This window comes from Chrysochloris asiatica, unplaced genomic scaffold (genome assembly GCF_000296735.1).
Source record: "Chrysochloris asiatica unplaced genomic scaffold, ChrAsi1.0 scaffold00546, whole genome shotgun sequence".
NCBI lineage: Eukaryota > Metazoa > Chordata > Mammalia > Afrosoricida > Chrysochloridae > Chrysochloris > Chrysochloris asiatica.
In genome coordinates this window covers 544936-557439 of record NW_006409064.1, presented here as the reverse complement: position 1 = coordinate 557439, position 12504 = coordinate 544936, and the positions used below count along the sequence as shown (strand labels likewise).

General features: G+C 39.8%; 1 protein-coding gene across 1 annotated transcript; it reads left to right on the top strand.

The window, feature by feature from the left end:
• Positions 1–7963: 7963 nt before the first annotated feature.
• On the top strand, positions 7964–8902 carry LOC102826747 (olfactory receptor 11A1-like). The gene has a single exon (XM_006877646.1). The coding sequence runs from the start codon at positions 7964–7966 to the stop codon at positions 8900–8902; it is 939 nt and encodes a 312-aa protein (XP_006877708.1).
• Positions 8903–12504: the final 3602 nt, after the last annotated feature.

Below are 12504 nucleotides of genomic sequence, written 5' to 3'. Positions count from 1 at the left end.
GATTTTGTCAATTTGATATCAGTGTATCTTATCTGATGAGGTCCATGTGTAAAGTTGTTTTCTATGTTATTTTAAAAAGGTATTTGAAATGAGTAAATCATTGGTCTTGAAAAATTCTATCATGTGATCTCCAGCATAGTTTCAATCACCAAGGCCTTATTTTCCAGCTACTGACCCTTCCCCTTTGTTTCCAACCTTTACCTTCTTATCACCAGTAATTATGAATACATCTTGATTGCATGTTTGATCATTCAGACTTAAGAAGTCTGCGTTACTGTTAAGTACCGCCAGTCGGTTCCGACTCATAGTGACTCTGTATAGGGTTTCTTAGGAGCTACTGGTGAGTTTGAACTGCTGACCTTGTAGTTCAAACTGACCTTGAGGTCCAGTGCTAATTCTACAGCACCACAGAATTTCATCATTAGCGCCTCTAGTGGTTGGTGCATAAATTTGATTGATCTTTCTTATAGGCGTATGGATATTATCCTATCACAGAAAGTATTAAACTTCAAGATAAAAATTGAAATGTTCTTTTTGATGATAAATGGCACACCATTCCTCTTTACTCTGTCATTCTTAATATATAAAACCCTATTATTGTCAGATTCAAAATGGCCAATACCAGTCCATTTCAACTTACCTAGGATTTTGATCTTTATGTGTTCCATTTCATTTTTTACCATATCCAAATTTTCTAGATTCATACTTTGTACATTCCATGTTCTGATTGTTAATGAATATTTACAACTGTTTTTTCTCATTTTTAGTTGTGCCCCATCAGCAAAGGAAGGTCCTGAAAGCTTTACTCCATTTTTGTCATTACGGTCAACTCTACTTTGAAGAGGCAGCTCTTCCCCCGTCGTAGTTTGAGTGTCTTCCAACCTGAGGGGCTATCATCTTCCAGCACCAGATCTTTCAGTATTCTCTTGGTATTCACCATGTTTCAATATTCAGTATTCTGGTACTATTTGACAGTGTACCACTGCTACTCAGAAGGTTTTCAGTAGCTAAACTTTCAGAATTAGTCTTTTTCTCCTTTTGCCTAGCCTATCTTAGCCAAAAGGAAATGGTTAATGTTCAACCATTTCAAGAGATACCATATGAACAAGAGCCAATGATACTCAGAGAGGAAGTCCAAAGTGCATTGAAAGAAGTGGCAAAGAACAAGGCACCAGGAATTGATGGAATAAAAATTGAAATCTTTCAGGAAAGTGAGGCAGCACAGGAGGCACTCACTCATCTCTGCCAGGAAATTTGGAAGACGACTGTCTGGCCGACTGATTGGAAGAGATTAATGTTTGTGCCCATTCCAAAGAGAGGTGACCCAACGGAATGCGGAAATCATCGGACAATCTCTTTGATATCTCAAGAGAGCAAAGTTTTGCTAAAGGTAATACAGAGACGGCTGCAATCATACATTGACAGAGAACTTCCAGAGGTTCAAGCTGGATTTAGAAGAGGCCGTGGAACGAGAGATATCATTGCTGATGTCCGATGGATCTTGGCTGAAAGCAGAGAATATCAGAGGGATGTTTACCTGTGCTTTATTGACTACGCAAAAGCTTTCGATTGTGTGGATCATGACAAGCTATGGACAACATTGAGAAGTATGAGTATTCCAGAACACTTAATTGTACTTCTAAGAAATCTGTACCTAGATCAAGAAGCAGTTGTTCGAACAGAACATGGGAACACTGAATGTTTTAAAATTGGGAAAGGTGTGAGACAGGGTTGTATTCTTTCACCATACTTATTCAACCTGTATGCTGAGCAAATAATATGAGAAGCTGGGTTCTATGAAGAAAAACGTGGCATCAGGATTGGAGGAAGACTCATTAACAACCTGTGATATGCAGATGATACAACCTTGATCGCTGAAAGTGAAGAGGACTTGAAACATTTACTTATGAAGATTAAAGAGCACAGCCTTCGATATGGATTGCATCTAAATGTCAAGAAAACAAAAATCCTCACCACTGGACCAATAAACAACATTCTTATCAATGGAGAAAAGATTGAAGTTGTCAAGGACTTCATTCTTCTTGGATCAACTATCAACATTCGCGGAAGTAGCAGTCAAGAGATCAGACGACGTATTGCACTGGGCAAATCTGCTGCACAGGAACTTTTTAAAGTGTTGAAGAGTAGAGATGTCAGCTTGAGGACTAGGGTGCGCCTGACCCAGGCCATTGTGTTTTCAATAGCCTCATATGGATGCGAAAGCTGGACAGTGAATAAGGAGGATCATAGAAGAATTGATGCCTTTGAGTTGTGGTGTTGGAGGAGAGTACTGAAAGTGCCATGGACTGCCAAAAGAACCAATAAATCTGTTTTGGAGGAAGTGCAGCCAGAGTGCTCCTTGGAGGCCAGGATGGCTAAGCTTCGTCTCTCCTACTTTGGACATATTGTCCGGAGGAAACAATCACTGGAGAAGGATGTCATGCTGGGTAGGGTGGAGGGTCAGAGAAAAAGAGGAAGACCCCCAACGAGATGGATCAGCCAGGTGGCATCATTGATGCACTCAAGTGTGGCAGCGGTAGTGAGGTTGGCCCAGGATCGGACATTGTTTCGTTCTGCTGTGCATGGGGTCGCTATGAGTCGGTTCCGACTTGATGGCACCTGACAACAACAACATCTTAGCCTGGAAATTCAGGTGAAACCTGTTCACTATGGGTGACACTGCTGGTATTTAAAATACTGGTGCCATAGCTTCCCGCATCATAACAACACATAAGCGACCACAGTATGGCAAACTTATAGACTAGTGGTGGAAAATATATTTTAGAGACTCTTTGTTAAGTTTTAAACAGAAGTGAAAGCAAGACAAACCAAGCATAGACCACCTGGGTGAGGTACATTATCAGTGATGTAATGATGAAAATCCAAAATTCTACCTATATTTTGTGACCTTTATAGGGCACAGAAAACAAAGAAATCTGCTCCCACAACCAGGATTGGTGACAGCAATGAGTTATATCAACATGCTGGGCCTACAAAGTAGGGAGGGACTATTGTAAATAGAAAAGCTTAATTACTGTCTTGGAGGCTCTTGTAGTATGGCATCACAACCAGGTGGCTCCTACAGCTGTAAAAGGTCCAGGAAAGCTCTTGCAGGGAGTTTCTGTTCTTCTTATGCTGGCTTGGGGCAAGTGGCCCCAAACTCACTTTCAGTCTGCTTCTGAATTTGGTAGTTTGGATGTTAGAGGTACATGACATATTCAAGACAAGAGTGGCAGTTGAAAACTTAAACCAAGGCACAAGATGGAACTAAGCTCTGCCTGATTGGAGTCATCTGTAGGCAAAATGTCTTCAGACTTTCATGCTATAAAGTAGGCTGAAGTAAGGGTCTACCTTAGACAAATGGCAGAGTAGTGCCTTGAACACAGTCCTGGGGTTGAGAGGTGAATAGATGAGTCTGATTTCTCTGGGGAGTTCTCAGAAGGGATTAATGAAAGACAGAGGTATCAGTCAGGCATTGACAATCCTTGACAGACATATATAAAACATTCCTACTTAGGAGTCATGGTGTGGTGCTGTAGGATAAACACTGGACTGCAAACCACAAGGTCAGCAGTTCAAACCCACCAGCCACTCCTCAGAAACCCTATATAAGACTACTATGAGTCAGAACTGACTTGACAGCATATAAACAAGAACAACAACAGCATGTTGAAATGGGAAGATGAGAGGAGTGGGAAGTGAGAGTTGAGGGAAGGCTTCTGGGAGGACCACTATTGGAAGTTGGGTTTGGTTACTTGCAGAGAAGTGAGGAGAATTTGGTAATGAGTTCTGGGGAAAACGTTGGGAATTTAGAGTTTAGGTGCTGATGGAGTGGAGAGCATTAGTCCCTGTGAGGATAGAAAGATGGGTTCCCATGTCACTCTTGGTTCTGCTTCATTTTCGGTCAAGCTAACATCAAGAAAAAGACAAGGGCCTCAGGGGCTGATTTCTCTTCTTCATTTAAGCTTGCTTTCCAGTGTATCATTAATTGGTTCTCAGGGGTATCACCACTCTCGGCAACTATTAGCTTGCCCTTGTGAAAAAGGGAAGAACTTACGGTGAAAGGACACAGTAGTCTGGGAGCTAGAAAAAGGAATGAAGGGTGGAAGAGAAAATGGCTCTGGAGTATGGAGGGTAACAAAGGTAACATTTGTAGTTAATATCCTACTTCATTTCAGATTGAGCTCAAGAAGGAAGGAAGGAAGCTGAAAGTAGGGAATTCCAACATCCTGATGTCTTCAGCAAGTCTCACTATATCTTCTCCTCTTCACTCATTAGAGAGCAGGGTTGTGGTTTCAGGTGGGTTTCCTATTTTGGCATAATTCTTTGTAGCTTAGTTCACAGATCTTTTAAACAAGATCAAGATTTGATCTTTACAGTCTTTTCTCCTTTAATCAGCAACACATTACAATTAACACAGAGATTCTAAAGGTCTTTTTTTCCAAAGGCATTTCAGGAACCCTCCAGTGTTCTTCTGGAATCTTAGTGGTGCTACCTTCTTGCTGGACCCTAAAAAAATTGATTTCCAGTGCTTCCTGTTGTGTTCCAGCTTTCTTTGTAGATGCTTTCCAAGCATCAGTTGGTATATTATAGAGTAGAAGAAGGTAGGACACCCTTCTGCCAATTTTTTCATGGTGGAACTTCGTCCTTTTGCTTTCTTATGGAATGACCAAAGTAGGATTTATGTAAATTAGCACTGTTTTCTTTTATACATTTAAAGTATATATATACTTTTTATTTTATTATAGAGTATTTGAAAAATAGGTTTGAAGAATATTAATGGATTAAAAATCAAACTAAATAAAAATATCTTCATTGTGTAAGTTCATAAAAAAACCCCACCATATCCCTAGTAGACATTGTAAAACAGATAAATGAAACCCATTGTCCTGGAGTAAATTCCAACTTATAGTGACCCTATAGAACACAGTAGAACTGCCCCATAGAGTTCCCAAGAGTGTCATCTTTACAGAAGCCAACTGTCACATCTTTCTCCCAAAGAGCTGCTCTTGGGTTCAAACCACTGACTTGTTGGTTAGCAATTGCCACCAGGCCTCTTTTGCTAAATATGTATGAGAATAAAATTGCTCTGTTTCTAAAAGGTAAATTAAACTTCACAATTTGGTATATATTTCTTAATAATTTTCATGTAAGTTTCTTTGAATTGCTTTTCCAGAATAAGTGACAGTTGTAACTGCAGGACCCATGCTATCTCAGAGGGTCAGGATAAAATGATACGGCTTTTAGCTATATAGGGTTGAGTTCGTGATTGGAAGTCCTTCAAACAATAGTCATTTTCCCTACAGCTTGTATGCTGAAATTCCTCTTAATTTCAAACCCTTTTTGTATTCTTTGGAGTCTCCCAATACCCAATTCAACTTTATTTCATGAAGTCTTCTAACTCTAAATTTAGCTCCATCCACTGTTTCATGATCTCTCTTTGCTAACATACCCTACTTTGCTGTGTTTTTCTCATTTTCCCCTACTCTTCACATCCCTTTGCTTCCTCTTTACTTCCTCTTTCTTCTCAATTTCATCCCATGATCCTTGAACAGTAGGGCTCCAAATGTGATGTCATGAAAATTCAGAATGTTTCATATAGTTTTCATATGGGGAAACTAGAAAATTCCAATCTGGTTATGGAGCTGGAATGTAACCATATTTTCATAAACGCTCTGCTGGTAACCTCTTGTGACTCTCTCACACAGACATACATATGAAGGAATTTAAAAAAGTTTATGGATAAATTGAATTAAAAGATAATGGAATTAATTTTGCATAAAACATTTAAAGCATGGAGTCCTGGTGTGACCTGTAGGATAAGCGCTGGACCAAAGGGTTTCAACTGAAAGGTCAGTTGTTCAAACTCACCAGCCACTTCTTGGAAACCCAATACAGAGTTATGTTCCATCAAGTTGGTTCTGACTCATAGCGACCCTGTATGAGTCAGTTCTGAATCATAGTGACCCTGTGTAGGGTTTCTGAGGAGCAGATAGTGAGTTTGAACTGCCAACATTGTGGCTCAAATCAACCTTTTGGTCCAGTTCTTTATCCTACAGTGCCACACTAGGACTCACACATAGGTGACAAATAGGCACGTGTTTCTACTTTAGAATAGGAAATGGAATTTTTCTGTTTCAGGTTGGTTAGCTTATTTAGCTCATGTGTAAGTGAACTACATGGTCTTGGTTTTGTTCTAAAGCAAAGATATCCTGAACTATCATATTTATATTCCACTCTGCTTCATCCCCATCTAAACTTTCAGCTTCTTTCCCTCCCTCAATCCATCCCCCACCCCCAACCCCTAATCCCCTCAACCAGCATTGTTTAGCAACTGTTTAGTACCAGCATGAAGGTGAAGGATACCTAGGGATACTCATATGGGGGAGGGAGGCACTACTGGAGCCTTTGTAATGCCTCACAGATTGGCACCAAGGGACATATGCTTTGGACTTTAGTCCCTCTTGCATTTAGAGGGCAATGGAATTTCCTTTCCTTTGATTTACCCTGAAATCCAAATAATTTCCCCTGAAACACATCATTTTGTATTCCTTGAAATAGACTCTCCAGGATGAGTGGAAGGAGGGAGATGGAACAACTATTTTCTGAATAGTCATAAAGGGACTGGAATAGACACTTGTCTGTTTCATAATAAAATAATGAAATTTATATCTGTTCTTAATTTATTTTTGTTCATCTACTCCACTTTTTTCTGGTTTCAAGTAGCTGAAGGACTGATATAAAAAAGTACAATTATACTTTATTTATTACCTGGAAGACGAATAAGTTGAGTTACTTTAGGAACAAATTGCTAATAGTCTAAATGATTCAAATATTCCATTGATTGCCTGGGGTGGGGGGGTTGTGAGCTATTATCATTGGAAGTGTTTTAGCCTTGTTTGTATTCTCCTCTTGGGCAAGAATGCTGTAGAAAGAATCAAAGTCTCAGATTGGGCTTTGAACACATAAAAAAAATCTTTAGTTAAATGTAGTCCACAAAAGGCATGCCAAGCAAAGCTGTTGTTGTTGTTATGTGCCATGGAGTTGGTTCCAACTCATAGTGATCCTGTAAGGGAGGGTTTCCTAGGTAAATCTTTAGGGGAGCAGAAAACCTCATCTTTCTCCCACGGAGCAGCTGGTAGCTTCGAGCTGCTGACCATGAGATTAGCAGCCCAATTCATAACCACTACATTACCAGAGCTCCTTGCCAAGCAAGGCAGAGGGAAGGAAATAGCTTATAGAAGCAGGAATTGGGAGGATGGGAAAGACCTATGGGATTTCTAGGCCAATGAAGTATAAAACTCCTCATTGATTAATGAAAGATGATTATGAGGTTGGGTATCAGGCAGAAATTTTCAACCACTGATAGAAGATTTAATTGTGACCGAGGACCTGAATTTGAGTTGATGAGAGGCTATTTTAATGAACCAGGCATTTGATGTCCTGAGATGGTGCTATTCGATAAGCACTGGATTGCTAACCTCAAGTTGGCAGTTCAAATCCACTAGCTGCTTCTCGGACACCCTATGCAAGGTTGCTATGAGTCAAAAGTGACTCAACAGCACTTAACAACAGCAGTAGGGAGTTGCAGGATCTTACACTGACACCGACGCTCAACAGAGAGGCTATGGCTGCATATAATGATTAGGATATGAACTTCATTATATTATAGATAGACCGAACTAAGAGAGACTTTGAAAGAATAAGATTTTGAATTTGGATGAACTCCTAGAGCGTTGGAGAACAACACACACAAATAAGGAATGCAGGGAGGGATAGGAGTTGAGGGAATGTTACTAAAAGGTGGAATGAATAAGGATTTGTGTTAAGTGATTCTTGTTTTGGAAACTCACTCTGATCCTTTTTGTTTTAGCCCTACTAATCTTAGGTTTAGTGTGGAAGATAGAGAAGTGCATTGAAGTTTCTTCCCAATTACTGCCAAACAGACACGTGGCCGATCCACATGGAAGCCATCTCCATAGCAAACCAAACCACTACTGGATTTGTTCTCCTTGGTTTCTATAACATCCCTGAGCTACACCTCCTTTTCTTTATTGTGTTCACTGTTGTTTATGCCTCAATTATCATAGGGAATATGCTAATCATTGTGGCAGTGGTTAGCTCCCAGAAGCTCCACACACCCATGTATTTCTTTCTGGCTAATCTGTCCTTGCTGGAGATCCTCTACACTTCCACAGTGCTGCCAAAAATGTTGGAGGGTTTCTTGAAGGAAGCTGTCATTTCTGTGGCTGGTTGCTTGCTTCAATTTTTTACTTTTGGCTCTCTAGCCACAGTTGAATGTTTCCTGTTGGCTGTCATGGCGTATGATCGCTACCTGGCAATCTGTTACCCACTCCAATACCAACTCCTGATGGGGCCTAGATGGTGCTTGGGGCTGGTGGTCACAGCCTGGCTGTCTGGTTTCATTGTAGATGGATTTGTTGTGGCTCTGATGTCACAGCTGAGGTTCTGCGGTCCTAATCACATTGACCACTTTTACTGTGACTTCATGCCTTTGGTGGAGCTGGCTTGCTCAGATCCCAGAGTGGCCCAGGTGACAACCATCATTCTCTCCGTGGTCTGCCTCACTGTTCCCTTTGGGCTAATTCTCACCTCCTATGCCCGGATACTGGTGGCTGTGCTAAGAATTCCTGCTGGGGCCAGCAGGCGAAAGGCTTTCTCTATCTGCTCCTCTCACTTAGCTGTAGTGTCCACATTCTATGGAACCCTTATGGCCTTGTACATTGCACCCTCTGCTGTCCACTACCAGCTCCTTTCCAAGGTCTTTGCTCTGCTTTACACTGTGGTCACCCCTATGTTTAATCCTGTGATCTATACCCTGAGGAACAAGGAGGTTCATCAGACATTGTGGAAACTTCTCTATAATAAACAAACAAACTGAAGAAGGAGGGTGATGAAGATTATAGCTTCGGCTTTGGACAGCTCCATCAGGAAGTCTTCTAAGATTGGCTGGAGAACTATGGATTTGTTTTATTCTGGCATTCCTCTCTGATCTCTTCTAGAGCTACTCTAAAAGTGAGGATGGCAACAATTTTCATGTTAGATCAAAAATGTATTTTAAAGTGTTATTAGTTTTTTATTTAAAAGACCATGAATATCTAATATAAAAATAAAGATAATCAATAACAAGAACATATAAAAAACCCTAGAAATACAGGCTATTTATGTTACTGCTGTATGACATTTCATATATCTCAAGTTGGATAATAGCGTTTGTAATCTAGTTTTCCAGAGAACATTATGTAATGAATGTCTTACTATATCAGTATCTACTTTATCTTTAGGCTTCATACTATGATGTACAGTACTTCCCCATCCTCATAATCTTTCCTATGTTTGAAGCCTTCATTACAGGTGCTGTGTCAATCCATTTCAGTGCGCGTCTTTCTCTTTTTTGCTGACCTTCCACTCTATTAAAGTATGATGCCCTTCTCCAGGGACTTGTCCCTCCTGATCACATGACCAAAATATGCCATACTCACTTCTAAGGAGCATTCTGGCTGTTATTCTTTTAAGACAACTTTGTTTATTCTTTTGGTAGCCCATTGTTGTTGTTGTTAGGTGTCATTGAGTCAGTACTGACTCTTAGCGACCCTATGTACAACAGAATGAAACACTGCCCTGTACTGGGCCAACCTCACAATCATTGCCACGCTTGAGCCTATTGATACTGCCACTCTGCCAATCCATCTCTCTGGGAGTCTTCCTCTTTTTCTGTAACCCTCCACCTTACCAAACATGGTATCCTTCTCTAGCGATGGGTCCCTCCTGACAATATGTCCGAAGTATGAGAGATGAAATTTGGCCATCATGGCCTCCATGGAGCATTCTGGCTGCACTTCTTCCAACACAGATCTGTTGGTTCCTTTGGCAGCCCATGGCACTTTCAATATTCTCCCCCAACACCATAACTCAAAAGCATCAATTCTTCTACGGTCTTCTTTATTCACTGTCCAGCTTTTGTGTGCATATGAGGTTATTGAAAATACCATGGCTTGGGTCAGGCACACCTTAGTCCATAGTATATTTAATATTCACCAACACCATAATTCAAAGCATCAATTCTTCTTGGTCTTTCTTATTCATTGTCCAGTTTTTGCATGCATATGAGGTGATTGAAAATAACAGGTCGTGGGTCAGGCACACTTTAATCCTCAAGTGTTATCTTTTTTCTTTAATCTTTAATGAGATCTTTTGCACAGATTTGCCCAGTACAATACATCTTTTGATTTCTTAACTGCTTCTTCCATTGATGTTGATTGTGCATTCAAGTAAAATGAAGTCCTTGACAGCTTCCATCTTTTCTGTTTATCAAGATGTTGTTTATTGGCTCAGTTGTGAGGACTGTTGTTTTCTTTATGCTGAGGTGTAATCCTTATTGAAGACTGTAGTCTGTGATCTTCATTAGTAAGTGCTTCAAGTCCTTTTTGCTTTCAACAAGTAAGGTGTGTAATCTGCATATTATAGGTTGTTAATGACCCTTCCTCTAATTCTAATGACAGGTTTTTCTTCATATAATCCAGCTTCTCTGATTGTTTGCCCAGAATACAGACTGAATAATTATGGTGAAAGGATACAACCCTCATGTACATCTTTCCTGATTTTAGACCACTCAGTATCCCCTTGTTCTGTTTGAACAGATGCCTCTTGTTCTATGTACATGTTATGCATGATGACAATGAATAGTTCTGGAAGTCTAATTTTTCACAATGTTATCCATCGTTTGTTGTGATACACAGTCAAATGCCTTCGCATCGTCAATAAAACACAAGTAAACATTTTTATGAGTTGGACTGCTAACCTCAGGCTCTGCAGTTCAAAAGTACAAGTGGAAGAAAGATGAGGATTTCTTCTCCTGTAAAGATTTACATCCTCAGTAACCCTATACAGGGTCCCTATGAGTCAGAACCAACTCCGTGGCACATAACCATCACCATCAAACATTTTTCTGCTAGTCTCTGCTTTCAGCTAAGATCCATCTAATGTCAGCATTGATAGTCCTTATTCTATGTCCTTTTCTGAATTTGGCTTGAATTTCTTACAGTTCCCTGTCTATGTAAGCTTTTTTGAATTATCTTCAGCAAAATTTTACTTGGGTTTGATTGTAATGAAATTATTCAATAATTTCTACATTTCATTGGTTACCTTTCTTTAGAATGGGTACAAATATGAATCTCTTTCAATTGGTTGGCCAGGTAATTGCTTTCCAAATTTCTTGGCATAGATGAGTAAGTGCTTCCAGTGTTGCATCAGTTTGTTGGAACATTTCGTTTGGTGTTCTATCAATTTCTAGAGCCTTGTTTTTACCAATGCCTTTGTGCATCTTGGACTTTTCCCTTCATGCCATCTGTTCTTGATCATATACTACTTTCTGAAATCTTTTACATTAGCTAGTTCTTTTTAGTACACTGATTCTGTGTATTCCTTCTATCTTTTTTTTTTTATGATTCTTGTATCGTTCATATTTTGTACATAGAATCCTTCAAGTATTGCAACTTGAAGTTTGATGATTTTTTTCTAAAGTTCTTTCAGCTTGAAAAATGTTGAATGTGTTCTTCCCTCTTTATTTGCTAACTCCAGGTTTTAGCACATTTCATTATCCTTTGTCTTCTCCAGATGCCCTTTGAAATTTTCTGTTTAGCTCTTTTATGTCCTCATTTCTTCCATTCTCTTTAGCGTCTCTGTTGTCAGGAGGGACCAGTCACTGGAGAGGAATATAATGTTTGGTAAGGTAGAGGGTCAGAAAAAAAAGAGGAAGACCCTCAGCGATATCGATTGGCAAAGTGGCAGCATCAATGAGCTCAAGCATGGCAACAATTGTGAAGTTGGCCCAGGACCGGGCAGTGTTTTGTTCTGTTGTGCATAGGGTCAATATGAGTTGGTACCGACTTGATGATACCTAACACAACAACATGTTTTAGATCAAGTTTTAAAGTCAATTCTGATGTCTGTTATTTTTGGTCTTTTCTTTCTTTTCTGTCTTCACAATGACCTTTTGCTTTCTTTATGTATAATGTTCTTAATGTTATCCCACAACTAGTCTGGTCTTTGGTCATTAGTATTCAATGTGTCAAATCTACTCTTGAGATAGTCTCTAAATTCAGGTGGTATACACTCAAGGTTGTATTTTGGTTCTTGTGGACTTGTTTTAATTTTCTTCAGTTTTAACTTGAACTTGCATAGGAGTATTGATGATCTGCTCCCCTACCTATTCTGACTGATGATATAGATCTTCTGTATGATGGTACACCAGGGGTGATCAGCTGGTATTTGAAATGCTGGTGACGTAGCTTTCAGCATCACAGCAACTTCATCACACTGTGACAAACTGACAGATGAGTGCTGGTGAACTTGTGTAGGCTTGGTGACTCCAGTCAGCTATAGCGACTCCAGTCCAAAGACTTTCTCTCCCTTTGATCTCCTTCTGTCACTTTTGATCAGCTGGACACTTTCGGTCATTGGATACTACTGAATAACAATATA

Bases quoted from the DNA above. Each gene is read 5' to 3' on its own strand.
- LOC102826747 (XM_006877646.1), top strand. From the start codon at position 7,964: ATGGAAGCCATCTCCATAGCAAACCAAACCACTACTGGATTTGTTCTC.